The following is a 21,219-nucleotide window of genomic DNA, read 5'->3' as shown; positions in this document are numbered from 1 at the left end:
CAAAAGTTGAACTAATAACTTCTGTGGAGAGAAGAAAGTTGTGTTAACTGTTTGGTTTTGAGTCGTTTAGTCAGAGTGTGAGTGCACTTAGAAGTTATTAATGAAGTTAGAGATGTGAAAATGTGTGTTTTTCCGCGTGTGTGTGTGAGAGACAGAACGAGGGAGAGAGAGAGACGTCTTGGTTATATCTATATATGTATAAAATATTCTCTATTTCAGTGAATTTACAGGCTGTAGAAGTTGACAGAAAACACAGAGTGTGTGTTTTCTATTCGCAGACGATGTTTTGTTTTGTGCCTCGTCGCAAATGTGGCCTAAAACCGATCAATCAGCCCCGGATCGATCATGAGGGGAGCCAATAGGGGGCTCCCATCCCTGAGCCTCTCTGCCATTGGACAGCCCGGGCAGACTGGAGCGACCCATTCAGCGCTGCAGTGGGGGAGAGGGACGGAGGACATGTGAACTGTTATTTAGACCTGAAGATGTTTTAATGACTTATTTCAGCATAGCATGATCCAAATGTCAGTATGTTGACTTATTACTGCTTTTACACAGATAACACCCCTTTGTTAAAAAGCAATATAAACAGTGATTCCTAATTACTTGAAGAAAGTTGTATATGTTGTCCTTTCTCTCTGAAATGTGGCACTTTACCAAGCAGTTTATGCTGTGTATTTCCAATATTTAACATTCTGTACGTTAGGGAGTAAAAAGGCTGTATTGAAGTAAAAACTGAGTCCAAACTGTGTGTTTGGCTCCAGCCTCCACTGTGGATATCATGCAGACATGCTGTTGACAGAAGCTGAACATGACTTTAAATCTGTTTTAATGAACTACTTTCACCTTATGTTTATAAATAGGAATACACACAAAGTTAAATCCAGTCTTATTTTACAAATCCAACCATATTAGCTGTTGAAAACATACCTGACAATATCTCACATCAGAGTTGAAAGCAGGTCGTTAATAAACTGTTTACAAGAAGAGAAGTGGATGCTGCGCGTAAATCCAGATAAACAAGAGTTTTTTCCGGTATATTAAAACATCTCCAGAGTGAGAATTAGAGTCAGTTTCTGAGAAAGAGACATGAAGCCGGAGTCAAAGGTGTGTATTCGCGGTTTATCCCCGTGTTGTTGCAGCTCGCGGTCTCGCTGGGTCCTCCCACCCCCCCTCCTCTCCGCACGACTTGCTGCAGCCCGGTGCGTTGTGTAAGACGCGACCTGTTATGGCCACCACTACTTCCGGGTTTCAGCAGTCTGGTCCAGATCCTCCGCTCCTCCTCAGCTCAACACACACATCCATTGTACACAAACGGGCAGGCGGCTCACGCATACACATGCACTCACACACATGCACACGTATATACGCACACACGCACAGCATCGATCGTGGCTCCTTTAAGAAAAGCCTAAGCCAGAATTATCACCCCACCTCCTCTTGATCTCCTCTAGTTGCGTTTGCATAAGAAAATCAAGCCGGGAGCCGAGAGTGATCACAGAAAACCAGAGGAGAGCAGCTTCATTTTTTAACTGTGATTGTGACCATTAACATTTAGCTGGTGCCGATCCCGTGGAGACGCGCGTCGGACCATCATTCATCCGGTACTTTTGACAAGCCCTCGCGTTTTGACTGACAGGCGGAGTGACAAAAAGCCATGAGAGTCGCCACTTTTGTTTGAGGGGCTATTTTATTTTCCTCCTGGTTTCGGAAAAGGAGCCTGGCTGCCGCTGCCCCGAGGATAGCCGAGGACCTATTCGCCGCGCCTGGGCTAAACTTGCGCAGAAAGCGGGGGCTGGCTCACCGTTCCGTGGAAGAAGAGGCATACGGGATTTTGTTGCTGAAACATCTTCCCATTTATTTGGATTTTCTTTCTTCATTTCGTCTCCACCCTGGCCTCAGAGGGGATTTATCTAAACTGAAAGGACGACCAGGGAGTCAGGAGGGTTATGGCGCAACGGGTACGTAGGGCAATCCCCCTAAAAAAAAGTTTCTCCAAGTCTGCTGTGCCTGAATGCGATCCTGCGCTGTAAAACGTGGCTTAATGACACACGGACATACACTCGTAGCGAAAGTTTCTGTCGTCCGTCTGACACATGGTGACACAATTTCAATTTTTGCCGTCTTTTGGCACGGTATTACGCACGGCCGCACTCGTTCGCTCCACAAACCGGCCCGCTGAGGGACATTGGAAGCGTGATCATATCTCACATCGGCTATGTTTTTTAGATTAGTTATGACAGGCCAGTTACTGGAAGCGAAATGGGGGAGGGCATGGAGGCAAAACAAATCTCCACATTTCTCCCTAGACTGTTCCATCATTATTTCATATTGAGTGGAGCATTTTTTAACAAAACAAAACTCCTTATTTCACAATCAGTTGAGCTTCGTCATTCAACTTTACACTGCCAAAAAAAGCTAAAACATGCAATATTAGCATAATGTCAGAGAGGCAGTTTTTAGTAATGAGCTGATGACAATCGCTTTGATTCATACACTGGGATCTTCACAGGTTAGTAAACAGTGTAAAAGCAGAGATGTTGGAGACACTGGACATTTAGCTTCTTAGTTTGACACTGGAGCTGCAGCACACTGGGGTTTGCACCTCTTTGCTCAGCTTTTAAGTGATAATGCTTTTTACTCGGCACTTGTTTGTGACTTATAGAGAGCACGATCAATAATTCAAGCCTCTTTTTTCATCTGTAAAAGTAGCAAAACTTTTTTTTAAAGCCCTTATTTAGTCTTTTGCAAACCTAAATCAACACGTGTGCTTTTTAACGCATCATCTAAGTGTTTAAAAACTATTAAACCACAATGTGGACGGGAGATTGTATAATTCAACTTAAAACTTGAATACAAAAAAGTTAGAAAATCTAGTTTAACATCGTCTAGAAAACACTAAGCGTTTCCTTGCGTTTGTTGCATTCTCACAGCGTGCTTAGTGGGTGAAAACATGTTGCACAATTATGGGCCTTTAAAATTAGAAAACACTGCAATTAACAAGTTTAAGACATTTGTTGTTGAACACGGACAGAACACAGTAAACCAGACTGGTGGGGTTAAAATAGCACTTATAATGATCATAATAATAATAGATTTTTTGTTCTCCCAGTGTTTTTGAACGTATTGGATAATTATTATGTATTTGAGCTACAAGGGTCACTGAAAAAGTTTAAAAGAAAAATAGTTTTAATGTTAGAATAAATGCTGTATTCTTTCAACTGTGAATGTCCTGCTGAAAAACACATACACATCAGTCTTAAAACGTATGTTTTCGTAAACAAGTATAACATTTTAACGACCGAGATAAATGCATTTATCATGTTTTTCAGTGTCAGTATTCTGAAAGAAAGCAGAAAAAGGGCAGCTCAGTTCAGTTGTGTCAGTAAACCGATTTGAATTAAGAAAAACGTTAAAACAAGTCCATTTGTTTGGAAATTAATGAAACTATTTCGCCGTGTTGGCAGATATTTACTTTTTTAACAGAAGAAACACATGACTTAAACTCTCACTTTTGCTTCTTCAAAAATATATTCCTAACTTGTGGTTTTATAGCAAAGTTATATCCAGAGTTTAACACATTATTGTGCATGTTTTCACTGTGGACTGTGTTTGTTGTGTGCAGTACGAAGACTTGCCCCACTACGGGATGGACGGGGTGGGCATCCCGACCACCATGTACGGAGACCCGCACGGAGCCCGCTCCATGCAGGCGGTGCATCTGAACCACGGGCCCCAGCTGCACTCCCACCAGTATCCGCACACCGCCCACACCAACACCATGCCTCCCAGTATGGGCACCTCTGTTAACGACGTTCTCAAGAGAGATAAAGACGCTATATACGGGTAGGTGTCCGCGGGGAAACTCGCTCTGTGGCGGGCAGGCCTGGAGGGGGCAGTCGGGGTGGGCTAGTGGTGCAAAGTCTGTCCCGTAGCAAGAAAAACACCGGCTCCATGCCCGGGAAGCGTTTCAGCAAAACACTGGAGCCCAAACTGCTGCAGAAAAAACTAACTGCAGCCTTTTTGTTCTCCAAACAGTTTGTAATGTTAGGCTTTTAAAGTCAGTCGCTTTAATTGCGCATGAACAAACACTAAATGAGTAAATAAAGAAATAATACTTTTCTTATAGTGTATTTCTTACGAATTTGCTGCCATTTAATTCCCTGAAAATTGTATTTTGACTCTTAGGAATAATTATGACACAAAACCACTTTAATTAGAACTTCTAATATTTTCAAAAAAAATGTAGCTTGCTTAATTTCTTATTAAGTTTCATCGTTTATCACGTGGCAACAAAATAATTAACTCCTCTCTTTCACCCATTTTAATTAATTGTGTGTAATGTTCCAGGCTTCAGCAAATTAAAAATATATCATGTTTAAAGGAAATCCCACATAAGCATGTCATTTATTAATTTACAGGAGTTAATTAAAAATTCTAAGCATGATGTCTTCACGGTGGCTTAACATGCCAGTAACAGTTTCTTCATATTGTCCCATACTGACATAACTTTCAACACATCACCAGTCTAGACATATTTACTCTGCTGACTTAAACAATAAATACTAAAACACAACTGTGCGTACACACGTAGTTTCAGAGGCTCTCACCAAACACACACACACACACACTGGGATCCAAACGGTGTGCAAGAAATTGTTTGACTGACTCTAAAGCTTTTATGCTATTAGGCGCGCCTAGATTTAATCACAGAAGTCTGCCCGCTGTTTGCAGCCTTTCTCCGAGCTCTGCATAATATAATAGCCCGGGCAGCAGCAGTCCCCATGGGCGAGTTGTTGGAGAGTAGCATGGCTGGCTAAACCTAGCCCGGAGTAGTCTTGACCCCGGCGCTGTTCTCTCTGGTGACATTTGCTATTGTGTGTGTTCCCAGGCACCCCCTGTTCCCCTTGCTTGCACTGATTTTTGAGAAATGTGAATTAGCGACGTGCACCCCCAGAGAGCCCGGGGTGGCGGGCGGAGACGTCTGTTCATCGGAATCTTTCAATGAAGACATAGCAGTGTTTGCAAAACAGGTCAGGAAACTTTGACTTTTTTTAAATCTGCATGCTCGGGCTGGTTCAGCTCTCACCTGCATGCATTATGCGTAGAGCTCTTTCTTATGGACCTAAAGTTGATCTTGCATTTAGAGAAAATAAAATAACATTGCCTCGTAAAAAGTTTTTTTAAATGTTTTAATTTCTTACGCTGTTGCTGTGCGTAAAGTATACATTAACACGACACCATGCCAATACTTGCATGTCATATTTAATCTACGTTATAAATATATGTATTAATATAACTTATATATTATATAAATATATTATACTAATATATTTTGTAAACATTTGTTTTTCTTCTAGATTCGGGCAGAAAAGCCTTTATTTTCATCGAATCCAGAATTGGATAATCTGGTAAGATATACATATATATTTATCTTGCATACATGCCAACTAAAATGTGCTTATTTTCTTGGAGTGTCTTGGAGTACACCAGCTGTTGTTTGCCTGTTTATACCGGGCTGTAGGTGTCAGAGAGCCCTGTGGTTCTGAACCGTCAGGATGATGCTCCTCTGTTTGGGCTGTTTGATTCCATGATGGCCCCCGGTGTATCTGCAGATGAAGGGCCGCTGTTAGACAGCTGACACAAACCTTTGAACTGTGCCTGGGAACTTATTCTCTTCATGCTCCTCACTTTGTACAGTTTGATAGTGTGACTGTGATGTGAGAGTAACGTTTTCCTCACGAGTATCTGTGCTAATAGATCTGACTGAGGCTTATTGCAGCGCCAGCCTGTAGCCTACTGTATGTCTGCTCTCCATATTGCAATAACGTCCAAGTTTAATATCTGTTCCACATAAAATCCATTCATATGAATATTTTTCCTCGTCTGCAGTTACTTGTATTGAGAAAAACGTGCCTGTTTAATATCAAGAGATGTGAGCAACTCATTTTTTATTGTTATTTAAATTTTTCAGATGATTCAAGCCATTCAAGTTTTACGATTTCATCTTCTGGAGCTGGAGAAGGTAATATTCCCTCACCATTTCTCTGTCCAGTGCGCCACTTCAGACCTAGGGGCTGTATTTGCAGAAATGTATTTTTGCTAGTCGGTTATAATTAGCGTCAAAATCATCATGGGGCCATTTCTCTTCCGCGTTTAATCACGATGCAAGCTGTTACAACTGGAACGGATATCTCTGTGCCCAAATCTCCCTGCATGTTTTAATGAAGTTTAATGCTGGCAGAAATTGCATACAAGGTGAAACATATAGGCGAACTCTGCGGGATTTTAGAAATAATTCCTCGTGGAGGGCAATAGGCCCCATGCAGCCATCTGTGGATAGAGGCAGCAGTGGGTGTACAACTCTGATTTGTTTCACTATCAGATGGAATACAGTAGCATGTGCAAATTAGCTTTAACCTATGGAACATTATCAAAACTGTTAAAGTTTTAAAAGTTGGTTATCATGCCCTTTCTTGGATAATGTGCTTTAAATAGATAGTAAACTGTGCAAATATCAAGAAAATGTTAATCAAGTTAAAGCTGGTTTCTCTATATTTCTCTGCCCATCTGACATTTGTTCTTCTCGGGCGACACGATGCGCATTGGCAGTGATAATGTAATAAGTCTGCGAAATTAAACAGTTTACCTTAAATGTCAGTCATGCGGGTCATCCTGCTCTAATGGCCACTACCCGGGGCTCCATGATGAATTTAACACGGGTGTTGAGTGCGTTGTAGCCCCTGAGCCCTCTTGTCACTGTCAATTTTCGACGATATCTCTATTTTGAGAGGAGACAAAATTAAGTTACTATCACAGTCCGGATGGAGTGCACGGGAACTGGACACACTTTAGCCTAAAGGAGTCCAAATGTATCTTATTTCAGTTTTTACAATTTAAAATCAAAGGTGAATCAATTTAAATGTGCAAAATAATAAATAAAATGTGAGTTTTTGATCATGTTAGCCAAATAATGTATCACAGTGCCAATACGTTGTCAGAGATCAGTCACGCTTCATGTTTAAATATTTTAGATGCAACAACTGCGCTGTGATCTTCGGGTCTGCCAAATTGCCTAAAAACTATTTTGCATGTCAAAGGCTGCCATGTGTGTGTGTTTGTGGTTGCACATGTCACTGTTGTGTGATGATGTCCTCTTTTTTGGGGTGAGTGTGTGACGCCTCTCCTCTATCTCTCTGAAGGTACACGAGCTGTGTGAAATGTCTGTCACGGTACACAGCGCTTGAAAGGAGCGAGTGCCCATCAACTTGGACAGCGAAGAACCGGTATCCAAATAAGATCATAGGCCCTGGAAACTCCAGACATATCTCTGAGGCATATAAGATCATCGTCTATGATCTAAGAACTCTCTTGAGGGAGTCATCTCTCTACCTCTCTCTTTCGTCTATCTTCTCTCTCTCTCTCTCCGCTCTCTCTATTCTCTCTCTCTCTCTCTCTTCTCTCTCTCTCTCTCTCTCTCTCTCTCTCTCTCTCGTGTGTTTCTTCGTGTGTGTGTGTGTGTGTGCGTTCTCCCTGCTGGCTATTCAGCTATTCTGGGTCACTACTCCGCTGCGCTGTTATTTGCATATGATTAAGGCTGTTTTACATTCCGTCCATCGGAATGAATTTTTTTCCTGGATAATGTTATTGGCCCATTAAGAGTTGAACCCGGAACCGACCTGGGAAGATTAGCTCGAAAAAGCATCGCCATAAACTTGACCTGTTTCATGTCGATTTTAATTTAGTGCTTCTCCATTTTCCCCTGTACTCTGTGTGTCTTTTTTTGAAGCGAAGCGTTATCGGCTCCTCTGTGTAGATGAGGTATGATGGGCTTCAGTCTGTGGTGGAGGTGCCTTGGTTTCTCCACTGTGGAGTTCACGGTTCATTACGCGTCTTGTCAGTATTTTTCCTTAGACATGAGTGCACATTGCTTATCGAGACCCCTCTTCCTCTTCCTCCTATATTTCGCTCTGAGCGCGCTGATTCAGTTGCAGTAAGAAGGTTTTATTTTCCAAAAAAGCTACAGAAGCAGCGGGCATCAAAGGTAGATTAGGGGGTGTTTCCTTTTGTGCCGATATCAGAGATAACCCCAGCCTTCATTATGTGCTCCACTGACTGTTGGTACTCCGGAGACATTGTAGTGTGCGCGCAGGCATGACCCTAATGGCCCGTACACTGCCGTTAAATAATGATAACAGCAACCAATGATTAGAATTATGCAAATCTGGATTTTTGACCAGTAATAGCTCGAGTCATTTGTGCAGGAGACAGCGGAACATGTTTCAATAAGTTAAACTATCCCAGAGTTTTAAGGAATGGTTTAGGAAAGCAGCCTATGGATACCGATGAGGGGAAAAAATCAAGTGGGCAAATTAAAGGGATTAGTTGGATAGTCCGACATAAAAAGTAATGAAGCGATTAGGCTAAATAATTTAAATCCGCGGACTTCCATATGGTTGAGTGGCTGGTCTGAGTAGAGAGAGGCAGCCACCGGCTTTAATGTTCAGGCTGAATGGCAGGACTGGGAGCGGACTGGGAAGCCTCCCCCCCCCCCCCCTCCGCGCATGCACTCCAGCCCTTATGTCTGATTATGGAAATGAGAAAGATCACCCGGAAGATTATACTTCATTTAATCCGGGAACAGAATTAAATAACACAGACGCCACTTGTGCATTTAAGTGTCTCTTTGAACGGCTTGTTGTATACTCTCGGGGATTCAGTTGTCAAAAGTTTTTTTTTTTTTAATAGATAGGTCAGGACATAGAATGAAGTCTTATGGTATATAGATATGGAAATAGACTTTGTTAAATCCCATGGGTTTCTAGGTATATGAAGAAAATGATGTTGTGCTTGAGGCTCTGATGCAGATCTTTAATTGACTGTAAGATGAAGACATGGCCTATTTTAATATAATGATGGTCCCTACATAAAGCAAATTCAGGGCAAAACCACATAAGCCCATGTTTACTCTGATGTGACAGAATAATATAAATGACCTACAGGCAGAGTTTGCATTGCAACACAGGGAAAACTTTTTGACACATGTGTATTATTGAGGGGTGCTGTAGGATAACATTGAGACTGCCCACAGTGTGTGTAAATGAGCATATCCAAACAGGCTGCATGCCTCTCACTGCTGGATCTAATGGCACTGCACTTCAGAACTTACTTGCGGCTGAATATATCTTTTTCGGTTTTGCAGGCTATTTTTGTGTGACATCTTATCTGCAGTTGTTAGGCAGTGACATCCTTAACAAATTTGCGTTGTCTGTGCATTATCTCTTTCCATATGTATTTTTAATATATGCCCTCGGGCATAAAGTTGAAGTGGACTGGAAAAAATAGCTGAGAATTTGCACAAAAGAACAATGTTAACAAGACGGAGAAAGCAGGCTCATTTATTCATAAACCAATTTATTCCAGTGAGGCGACTGTAGCAGAGGAGGAAAAAAAATGTCAGAGGAAGAAATACTTTGAATTTATTAAACTCAACAATCCAACAATGCTGACTTTCTTGCTGAATTATGCACCCTTGCTTCATAACAGTAATTTTCAGAATAGTCTTTACATGTCTTTACATTGCTTTGTTAGCCTGCCTATGCAGGCGAGTGGAGGGACGCCGAGCGCCCCTTTCAAAAGAAAGCAGAGCATAGCTGAGAGGTGAAAAAGTCAGAGAGGCTCTGCGCTGGCTTGTGAATGCAGCCCAGCCAGTTTGGGCTCACCCTCCTGTGTTTGTGTGTGCCTTTCTGAGAAGGTGTGTGTGTGTATCTGTGTGCAAAAGTGCATGAGCTGTGTGCATGCATCTGTCTGCAAGTGTATGCATATGTGTATCTGTGTGTGTTTGTGTTTTCACTGCTGTGTGCATGTGTGTGTTCAGACTGGCCTGATAAATGCAGCACCCCCCTCAGGTGCTATGTGAGTGGAGTGACTGGTTAGCACCAGTTGGACGTTCTTAACCCTTTCCCTGCCGCTCCCTGGAGAGATTCCCACCACGTTTGCCTCATTTCTTCACATGAGCAGCACATTTCCAGTTGCCCCATTAGACATATACATCCTGCTTTGAGTTCAGATGTATATAAACATGAAAGATACAATAAAATCCCAGACTGATTTAGCAGAGGCCTTTAATGTGGAAAGGCTTGTGCACTGACTATGGCTGCAGTTCTTGTTGTTGTGGAAATGTGGCAGCAGTTGCTCTGCTCGCTGCGTCCCTATTTGTGCGGCTCGCATGCTCACCTCAATCTGAAGAAGCGGGGAGGTATTTCCACGCCGCAGAACGTCATTTGCACATTTGCCTTTAATTGCGCAGAGAGCACCGGGAGGGGCGCAGCAATTTGCTAATGAAGTCGGAGGGCCGGGCTCCGCTGTAGAGCAGAACAGTACTAATAGTGCTGAGGACTCACTCCAAGTCTCAAGAGCTCCTCTACTTGATTGAGCCATGCAGGCTGAAGTGGTGCTGGAAATAATTGAAATTTCCCTTAAAAAATATTCTCCACCTGCCTTTTTGTGAATGTGAGAGAGTCTTAAACGATTATGAATGCCCTGCAGTTGATCTGTTGAGTCAATTTAGTGAAGAGGTATTTTTATAACAAGAGAAGCTGTGTGACTTTTCAGAGTCAGATTTGTTTCTGTTTAAATCATGTAAAAAGAATGTGAAATAGTCTTCAATCTGAAATAACATCTATACATTTGGGATCCGTTTCTGTTTTTCTTCTGGCCCGCTCAATCTTTCCTAAACAAACCATGCTTGTGTGAGCTTAGTGTTGTGGTCACTGTGTAAGAATTTGCTCTTGATAGTGCTATCGCGGTATCTTTTCCCAACAATTGGCACTGTTATGCCATACAAGTGCTGGTTTCCAGGTCAGTGGGACCCAGCAGTGTTGGTTTAGGTAACTCTGGCGGTCAAAGAGTGACCCCTGGCCCCCTCCCCTCCTAACTCAATGGAAACCCTGACCGCCGGGGTCAGCCACTATTTTCCTAATCAGTACACCGCTATCGCTAATCTATCCGCTTCTCGTTGAAGTATGGATCAAGTTACACCCGACTTAACAGGCACACACACTCGCCCTCTTTTTTTCAGTCCCCCGCTCTCCTACAGTGGCACGCTGCTGGTCGCAATACAAACTTTTGAATCATCGCGGTGATTGTTGGTAATGGCAGCTTTTGTAGTTGAATAGAGGAGAGGTTTGACCCCCACTCGCCCCCTCCCTCTTCTACACCCCCTTCTCCCTCCCCTCCCCTGAACTCCCCTTTTTTTTCCATTGGGGGAGTGAATGCAGGGCGGCTGTTAAGGATTCAACAAGTGATACAAAGAGGCGACCACGTGACTTGTGTGTTTCTTAGCCTCTTCATTATTGTGCTGGAATAGCAAGTAGGGTGATTCTGATTAAGCAAATCAAGGCCAGAGTGACTTCAAAGAACTCAAGTGTCTTATATACTTTCATACATTTTCAGATAAGAACTTTCTTTGTACTTAGTTCTGGATTTTTCTTATTATTAGTTGTTTTTAAGTCATGCACTTTTGCTAGGGTTTAATAGAGCTGCAGTGTGTTATAGCTTTTCTCTTTTGATAGGGACCAAATCCCAATTGCAAATAAAGTTCTTGGCTTGTGTCTCGTGTTACTTATGATGGGCGGCCATGTCTGTCCCCGAGGCCTGCTGTGGTTTCTTTGGCTAAGTAAACAATAACCTGGCTTAACACATGTGTACTTAGCTAATGGAAAGTTCCTCTCCCCCTTAACCCCCTGCAAGCCTCTGACAATGGCCACCGTCACAAACAGCCCGTCTCCAAGGGATCCACGGAGAACATCCCAGCGCAGCGGCGGAAAGTCAAGCTAGGCTAACGAAGTAAACCGCAGCAAAACATGTCATTAAGAAATCACGACCAAGTAAAAAGGGAAAAATGCTTTGTTTGGGGTGAGATAGCGGCGAGGGGAGGGCACTCGAGTTAATGTTTTTGTTTGGATTTCAGCTCACAGAGAGTAAACAAGGAGTCTGCAGCGAGAAGTGAAGTGGAAGAGGCCACAGAAAAAAAGAAAATCAGTTTGTCAGTTTCCGCGAGTGTCATCTAAATGGACTTTGAAAGCTCTGGTAATTATCTCAAACATGTAATTATCTTTGGTTGTCTCTATGAGGTTAACCCAGCAGTTTGAAAAAGCCGACTGAAGAGTACCTGACGGCTATTCAGTGTAGCATACTTACTCAAGAGACCAAATCCAGTTCTCTCCCTCACCCCCTACAGCAATTATAAGGTTATTTCTTCTTTCTTTGTCTATTGTGAAGAGTTAGGGAGGAAGGGGAGTGCAGAACAGAATGGGAGGGAGGAGGGTCTTTTGCTCTCCCACTCCCCTTTTTTTTTTGCATACCATTATCAGCCCCTCTTTTCATTTTGGAAGCACTAATATTGCTGCGAGGGGAGGAGAGGGGTGGAGGTGGTTGGGCCGGTTATCAGAGAGGCAGATCCTGCTTTATCTAGTCTCAGTGCACAGCAGAGTAAACAAGAGTTCACAATAGCTGGCCTTTCAGCCCCTTCACTAACAGCTTCCCCAGCAGCATTCAGCTGAGTGGGAGAATGTGTCCGCGGTTATTGCAGGCCATCGCGCCGCTGCAACACATGGCATTCTGCAGAACTCAACTGGAGGAAGCAGTGCTGTTGCAAAGGTCAAAAACGGTGTTAAAGAAAACAACCGCAGAGAACATATGCACCAAAGCATTCTGGGGGATGGACTAGCCCAACTGTCATCTTTGATTCAGATGTACCACCCCTGAAGAGTGTATGTGTGTGGGGTTATTTGGATATCTATGTCTGTGCCGTTAAGTATGCACATATGATTATTCCTGCACGCTCGCTGGCACAGAGTGAAAAGTAAATATCCATATCATCACAAAAGATATTTCAGAGTCAGGAAAGGCAGGGCGTGAGGGGGGGAGGCACAACAACCTTAACCATTTCCTTTATTATTGCAAATGAATTGGCAAGGCAACATATCTTGCATGAGTGCTTGTATGATATGGGGCCTGGCACAGCGAGAAAGGGAAGCCCCCCTCGCATCTTAGATGCGGCACAATGAGAATGCATTGGATTGGAATGCCTCGCCGATCATAGCGGAATCAGAATTTCCAGCAAGGAAAATCTTTTCATGGCGAATTAGGGTGGTGGAAGGAAGAGAAATGCTAATGAAAAAAAAGGTATGCATGGCTCACAAACAGGGTTCCCTCGGCTTGGCGCGGCAGATTTAAGAAGTTTAGCTAAAGCTAGGCAGAATAGAATGTGGAAAATTGAATTTACCAAACAATTAAGCACTGAATTAATCTACATCCCGCACAAGAGAGACGGAGAAAGAGTTAAAGAGAGGGCGGGGGGAGACTGGGGGGAGACCATGGCGGCTCATTAAGGGGACATAGAATAAATCAAGTGTGTAGCTATGTGTGCAGAGGGACAGCTCACTCCTTCTCTGTTTCCTCCAGCTCTCTGTTTATACATCTATTCATCCTGTGGATTACCATATCCCGTGTTTTAAAGGTGGACCTCTGCATTGTGAGCTGTAGTCTCATTGGCAGTCGGCACAGGGTGTGTTTGTTTTTTTTGTCTCTGTGTGTCTTGTGGTCAAGGTGTGTGCTTTGTTAAACAGAGAATGTGAGTATGGCAGTTCTGTGTTTGCAAAAGGTTGATAAAAGGTATCTGTTTGTGTGTGTGTGTGTGTGGTGTGTGTGTGTGTGTGTGTGTGTGTGTGTGTGTGTGTGTGTGTGTGTGTGTGTGTGTGTGTGTGTGTGTGTGTGTGGTGTGTGTGTGTGTGTGTGTGTGTGTGTGTGTGTGTGTGTGTGTGTGTGTGTGTGTGTGTGTGTGTGTAACTGAATGTATGGATGCTGTGCGACCGGTGTGTGCTGGTATGTGTGTGTTGTGTGATCTCAGCCGTGTGTGTATTAATTGAGTGTTAGATCAGTGCCGGGCCTGTTCCATCCAAGGGCGGCCTGTGATTATAAATAAACTCCCCGTCCCCGCGGAGATGCCACCAGGCCCGGCCTCAGCCCCGCCCCCTTTCCCATGGGGCCTCAGCGGCCACCTCCCAGCAGGCAAAGCACTCTTTTGTTCAATTACAGCTAATGCAGTAGTTTGTCATTTCCCCTCTTCCATTTTGTAATTATATTTTCAAGTGCAATTTGTGACAGAATTAAAACAAAAAGAAAATGAGAAAACACCCTTTTTGCGTGCTGAGGCTCTTGGGTTTTTTGCCGTTTGACATCCCCTGGGTGCAGTGCTATTCTTTTTTCACAGAGCTCTGAATGAACAAGTTTTGCTCATTTTTAAAAAGCTGCACTTTTGGAGGAGCTGGCAGAAGCCAGCGTTAACTGTTTGCGTGCTGAGCATGTGGTCTGGATTACCTCACGTCTGATGTTTCTGGAGTTGCTCGGTCATGCACGGGTGTTTCATTTTTCAGCGTTCTACGGTCAGCAAAAACGAATTTGTAAGAAGTGGAAAAAAAAGCGCCTCTTGGTATCTTATCCCCCTTTAAAATCAACGTTTATCCTCCCAATCACAATCCCCATTCTTTCTGGGGGACTTTCCTTTTTTATTGCAAAGCCTCAAAGCCTAATTTGAAAAACAACGATTATATTGTCCATGTAAGCACAGGATTATAATTTCATAGCCCAGGAACATCAAACGGGTTCTAATAGACCCCAAATGTGTTGAATTTGCTGACTTGTATATTCTTTTCTGTTATTCTATTCCTTTTACATTTTCTTTAAAACAAACCCTGTCATGAATTAAGGTCTACTCCTTTTTTCATAATTCTCAACTCGGCTCTGAACCTCCTCACACAGTCTTCTAGTATCCCAATTGAAACCAGTTGTTCCCCAGTGGGTTTCTCTCTTCTCCCTCCTCTCTTCCTCCATCTGGGTTTCTATCACTCATTTCGTCACGTAGCCCTAAGAGCATGATGCAAACACCACATTGCCCCTTGATATCGGCTTCATTTGATTTGGCAGAGCAAAGATAGACTCACACAGGCATCAGAGTAGGCTCGACTTAGTGTGTGTGGGGTGTTTTGTTTGTTGGGTGTTTGCTTGTGATAGCTATCGCTGCGTGTGATAAGACATTAGATTCCATTTTCGTCTATTTTGAAGTCTCTTTTCTCTCCTGTCCTCGGCGGTAATGTTGCTTTCAGAGGCACTGAGAGATAAGAGGTAACATCTGGTTAGGTTTCAATAATATGCAGCAGCCTCGTATGGGGCAGAGTGTGTGTATATGTGAATGTAAATGTGTGTGTGTGTGAGGGTACTAAATATGTTAGTATTATTAATGTGTGTTTGTATTTGATGTCTTCTCACCTGAGTGTTTGTATCCTTACTCCCCTGTTCTCTGGTGTGCAGCTGACAACTGTCCTTTACCCTTACACACACACACACACACACACACACACACACACACACACATACATACATACACATACACATACACATACACATACACATACACATATACATATACATACACACACATACACACACACACACACCTTACTATATATAACCCAGGTCTCTTTTGTCTGGTCAGCTGCTTGTGTTCATCTCTGATGTTTCTTGAAGTCGTAGAGAAAGGAATGAACTTCCACTCTGTGGTAAAACCTCTTTTGTTTAAATAAAGTTTGAAGTCGGCCTCAGTTTGGTCGGTCGTGCGGTATTTGTTTGAGAGAAGTTGTGGGAAAACTTCATCTTATTTGGTTATGTTTCTGACTTGGCTCTGCCTCCCAGATGAAATTTAAATCTGCATTAGAGGGATTGGTCATTTTGTTTCATTTTGGACAAAACACATGATTTATTCTTGTGTAGCAATACTTTGAGTTATTTACCTCTCTCTCTCCAAGTCTCTCTGGTCTGTTCTGCTCGAATGACATCACTCTCTGGCGCTCGCTGCGGCCTATCTTAAGTTGTAGCTGTTTTGTATTTTCATCTGCTAGTGGTTTGAGCCAAATGGAGGCAGCCGTGGATTGCATGCCTCAGAAAGCTGGGAACTAATACAACATGTTCGCTCGCTATTCGTCCGCTCTTCATGCAGCCCCCATAATCCTCATTCCATAAGATTGTTGCGGGGGTCTCACACACTGCGTGACTGGGCTGAGAGTTGGCAAATTATACATTTAGTTTGGAGTGTGAGTTTGTTGTGTAAATGTTCCTTTCACATCACGTACAGTATGACCGAAGCTTTCCGAACATGGTTATAACATATGCCTGCGTCAAAAATCACGATAACACATCAAACGACGTCAAGAAGTTGAATTTGACTGATCTTTCTCTCCTCTTTCTTTACGACAGACGTCCTGGAACAGAGATCACGATGACACGGCGTCCACACGCTCTGGAGGAACGCCGGGACCGTCCAGCGGAGGACACACTTCACACAGCGGGGACAACAGCAGCGAACAGGGTAAGAGACTGACTTTCTTTCTTAATGAAATGGACCAGAAGGAAAGCACAGGGGCACAGTTTGCATGTTAACCAAGACATGTCAAAAGAACGTTATTATGAGTTCAGATGAGGATTGACGGGCTCATTCAGGATATTTGAAGTTGGATTACGTTGGTGCAACAGTTGCTCGTAGCTCACATGGAGGTCAGAGGTCATGGTCAGCTATATTAGAGCACTTCTGGACCTGGTAGGCGTTCACTGTCTCAGGGACACGTCGGCAGAGCAGACATGAAAACGTCTCATACCCGAGTCTGTAGAGTGGCTTCTGTCTGACTGGTGCCCTTTTGGCAATTGTTTGTTTAATGCTATTTAGCATGCAATCTGCTTCACATCTGAGCATATTATGTTGTGTTTGTATGCTTCTGCTTTTTGTATATCCCAGACCACACAGTTTATATGGGCTCTTTTACGACTTAGTTTGCAGATCTCGTTATTTTCTGCTGTCATAAAAGAGTGATGGGGATTTTACTGTTTTAGTATTTCTGGAAGGATTTCATTCACCTTTTTGAAGAATTTAAACGTAATAGATTGACTTTATTGACACTAATAATGGCTTTGAATGTTGCAACTGTTACTACAGGCTGCTTGAATATGTTTACACACCTGCATTTAGACTAAAAGAGATGTGCAAAATGTGAAATGTGCAAAGAATTGAATTGAATTGAGGTTTTTTTCTCGTTGGTATTATGTTTATCCTTCATTTATAGGGTCAAACACATTTGTCCTCTCTTGGACCTAATAACTCTGCTCAGGCCAAATGTGTATGCATTCTAAGAACATGTGTGTGTGTGTGTGTGTGTGAGAGAGAGAGAGAGAGTGGGAGGATGGGTTGGCCGTGGTGTGGCGGCGTTGCAAACAAACTGTAGGCAAAAAGCAACTTCATATATTATTGAAGGCGATGTCAAGGCGAGCGGTTTGCAGGGTTGCCAGTGCCAGGAGGCAGAGCCTGGGTGGGAGCACAGAGCCGCCATGCTTCCCCTCCGATGAGCAGCCATTTATATAGTCAACACACACTCTCTGTCTCTCTTTGTCTCTCTGTCTGTCTCCACACTGTCTCATCCTCTCTCTCTTTCCGTGTCTTTCACATTCTCTCCGTCTTTTCTCACTCGTCGTCATTAATGCTCGACAGAGGAGCTGAGGGACGGAGGTGAGACACGAGTGGAGACCAACATAAAAGATAGACAGATGACGTAGAAGAGGAGAATAGACTGGGGCGAAATTACAGTGAAACGGAGGAAGACAAAGCAATATGTGTGTGTGTGAGTGTGTGCACGCCTCTTCTTCTGATGACTAATGGTCTGGGGCAGCCAGGCAGGATCTGATTGGTCGCTCTAATGAGCGTGCTCTGTGCCGAGTTTGGGCTCCTGCTTCTGTGACCTTTGCCCTCTATTGACCAAACTGACACTTCATTTTTCACATCTTTCCAATTATAGGCCCACTCCTTATGTTGGCCCACCTCCTCTCACTCTCTCTGTCTCTGCCTCTCATCATCTCCCTCTCTCTACCTCCACATATCCCCCCGCTATTGTAGGTTTTTGTTTGTTGTTGAAGTTCATTAGAGGGTAAAATGTGGGCTAGTGTGTGTATACATGTTCAAGTTTGTGTGTGTGGATGCAATGAATGAGGTGCTTTTGAGTTGTCTGAGTGTTACAGGAGAGTTTGGAGCAATGCACATTGGCTAAGTTAGGTCAATTTAGGACGATAAAAAGTCGAAAAACAACCTATAATCTGCTTTTAAAAGCCATATTTTTATCATATTTATTACCTTCAGTGTCCAGTGTCAAATAAATACAGATATTAGGTAGAATTATAATATCTAAAACACAGACTATTGTGACTGTATTATAATTTCCGGTTGGTATCACTCCCCTTTACAATCGCACAACTTTCATGAACTATTATCAGCAATTATTATGCACATACTATGGGGCAAAAAACAAAATCTGATGGGTGTTACGTTCAGGTGTCCACATACTTTTGACCATGTAGTGTATATTTCCAAATGTAGACTTTTAAATTGAAGTAGAGCATTACACAGCTTTCCTATGTTTCTCTCTGAGGCCTGCAAAAGCATGTATGTGTGTAACTGCTTTGTATCTGTAGTGTTTCTATGGACACACACACACACACACACACACACACACACACACACACACACACACACACACACACACACACACACACACCATGTATACATCACTTCAGGGGACATTACATTGACTTACATGCATTTCCTGGAGACTTATCCTAACCATAACCAACACATGCCTAACCCTAACCCTAACCCTAACTAAGTCTTCACCCTAAAATGAATGATTCCCCTTATGGGGACCTCCTTTTTGTCCCCATAAGGGAGGCGAGTCCCCACACGTGACTGTGTAAACAGATTTAGGTCCCCACAAGTATAGTAATGCTAGGACACACACACACACACACACACACACACACACACACACACACACACACACACACACACACACACACACACACACACACACACACACACACACACACACACACACAGTGAGGACACGGTGACAACAGTAAACACCGGGGGACATGTTGGACTGCGTTCAGGTTTATATGGGTTAAGAGCGATCACTGCCACGTCACATTGGCTCTGGCAAAACAGTGTGTCAGTCACTTGGTAATCCCGGTAAGCTGGTTATTTATCTGTTTGGCACTTTGCTCGCTCTCTCCCCGACAGTTTCACCCCACGTTCTCTCCCCCCCCCCCCCCCCCCCCCCCCCCCGCCCCTCTTTTTTCTCGCTCTTTCATCTTTTGCATCCTCCCTCTCTTCTCCAGTTTTCCCTTGTCTCCCACCTACTCCTGTGTCTCCCTCTTTCATTTTGCTCTCTGTCGGTTTCTCTCTCCTCGTGTGTGAACCCCCGTGCTTCTCTCTCTCTCCTCCCACTCTCTGTAAAACACTACCTTTTTGTTTATCTCTCTTCCTTCCCTTTCTCTCACCTCTCTTCATTCACTCCTTCTCAATCTTCCATTTTTCACGTCTCTGTTCCTTTTGGGGAATATTGTCTTTCATCTTTCCTCTCCGATCTGTTTCCTTCTGGCTTTGTGTTGCTCTTCATCCCTCTATGTTGTTTATCTTCCACTCCTCATCTTACCTTTCCTCCTTCCTCCTTGCTTCTCTATTCTATATTTACTCCTCTCCCCTTTCCCTTATTCCCTCCTTCATGTTTCATTCTCGTGTTTGCCCCAACCTTTGTCTTTCTTCTACCTTTTACAGATTGCTTTCTCACTGACCTTTCCCTTCCTCCCTCTTGCCTGGAGAGCTGCAACGCTAATGGCCATCTTTCTCTCCTTCCCTTGTTCTCTCCTTCTTTCCCTTCAACCCTTAGACTATCAAGCCACCTTCTCACTCTCCTTCCACACCTCATCCCTTACTCAATCTTCTCTAATTCCTTCCCTGTTTGTCTCCCTATCCCCCCTCCCCCCTCCTATCCTTCCTTCTTCCCCCTCCAGCAGAGCGAAACAGCTCAGAGGAAGGATGCTGGATGGTCGAGGGCCTTTAACTAGTGAACTCCAGTCTCCTCTCTCAGACTTTTTTTTTTTCCGAGGCTATTCCTGAGCACATGCTCTGCTCTGCCCTCTTCTCTGCACGGTTCACTGCGCACTAGTAGACAAATCCCCGTCTCTACCTGGAAACGTAGCATCCTCACTCTCCAATGCAAGAGCTGCAGGAATAGTGAGGATGACTCTTCTTTACGTAAGATCAGACGTGTCCACAAGCACTCAAATGCAGGAGAAGCTATTCATTTAATGCAACCGAATCAATTTGATGATTATGTGGGTTTTAAAAATGAGATATTTATTGATAGCTCTTGGGACGTGTATTGATCAGCAGGTGTTTAGCCGTGATCTGTGTCAAAGCAAGAATGTCAGCAATTACAAAGAAGATGCTTTTTATTTTTTGCTTGTGGTGACGATGCTTAAATGCTGAGTTGGTGCTTGTGGGTGTTTTTTTGCTTTGACCACAATGCCATTGGTATTTTCTAGCGCTGAATTCCACAGAAGAAAATGGAGGGAGGATCACATTTGCTTCACACATGTCATTAAAATCAGTCCTGGGTGTCTCCTCTCTCCCTAAAAGAGCAGACAAAGAAGAAAGCCTCTTATTTTTCTCTGGGAGGTCTTTGTAAACATCTAGCCAGCTCCGACAGGGAGAGTCGGAGAGCCGCCCTGTAGTTAATTAGTCCCACTCTATTAGCCCAGCTGTTTGTTAGCTTGTTCCTACCAACAGGGCCCTTTGTTTAATACCCAGAAGCCCTCTGGAGAAGCCCTCATTGTAGCTGTTGTTGCCTTGGATCATGCTTCTCTGTGAAGAGTAATGCTCCAAGCGCAGAGGAAAAGCCAACAGATCATATATGCCTTGCGATGGAGGATGAGGAGGAGGAGGGGGGGTCCCTTACGGACACAAGCGGGCCCTCTCTTTTTCTCCCAGTATAAAGTACTCTTCTTTGCCTGTGTGAATTTGTAAGGACACCCCTTGGCTTCTCCGAGGGCCTGGCGTGCGAGGGAAACAGAATAACATTCAGGCGCTGAATCGGGCAGCTGCAGCGATGTGGAGCTGAGGAGGCTTCGCTGTGTTTTTGAAAGCTACAGGGTTTCCCTCTCCGCTTGTCAGAAGCATCCAGGGAGCGAGGCGTTGACTGGCGATATTAGATATGTATCGCCAATTACCCAGACCGTTTGTGAAGAGAACAGTGAGCCGCGCCAAGGCAAACAGCTCCCTGTAAG

The 21,219-nt window shown here is 43.7% G+C and overlaps 1 protein-coding gene across 1 annotated transcript in view; it reads left to right on the top strand.

The window, feature by feature from the left end:
• The first annotated feature begins 1,255 nt into the window (after positions 1-1,255).
• Positions 1,256-21,219, top strand: part of LOC117487211 (homeobox protein Meis1-like) — a 77,018-nt gene continuing 57,054 nt past the window's right edge. Inside the window, exons 1-9 of the mRNA XM_034135881.1 lie at positions 1,256-1,958; positions 3,623-3,843; positions 4,889-5,030; positions 5,358-5,408; positions 5,972-6,022; positions 7,200-7,229; positions 11,749-11,825; positions 11,991-12,087; positions 16,312-16,423. Of these exons, the coding sequence (XP_033991772.1) occupies positions 1,947-1,958; positions 3,623-3,843; positions 4,889-5,030; positions 5,358-5,408; positions 5,972-6,022; positions 7,200-7,229; positions 11,749-11,825; positions 11,991-12,087; positions 16,312-16,423 (793 nt within the window). The 5' untranslated portion in view covers positions 1,256-1,946. The remainder of the gene's footprint in view (positions 1,959-3,622; positions 3,844-4,888; positions 5,031-5,357; positions 5,409-5,971; positions 6,023-7,199; positions 7,230-11,748; positions 11,826-11,990; positions 12,088-16,311; positions 16,424-21,219) is intronic.

The sequence above is a fragment of the Trematomus bernacchii genome, unplaced genomic scaffold, assembly GCF_902827165.1.
Source record: "Trematomus bernacchii unplaced genomic scaffold, fTreBer1.1, whole genome shotgun sequence".
Lineage (NCBI taxonomy): Eukaryota > Metazoa > Chordata > Actinopteri > Perciformes > Nototheniidae > Trematomus > Trematomus bernacchii.
Note: the sequence above shows the minus strand (reverse complement) of the source record. Positions and strands in the feature narration are given on the sequence as shown.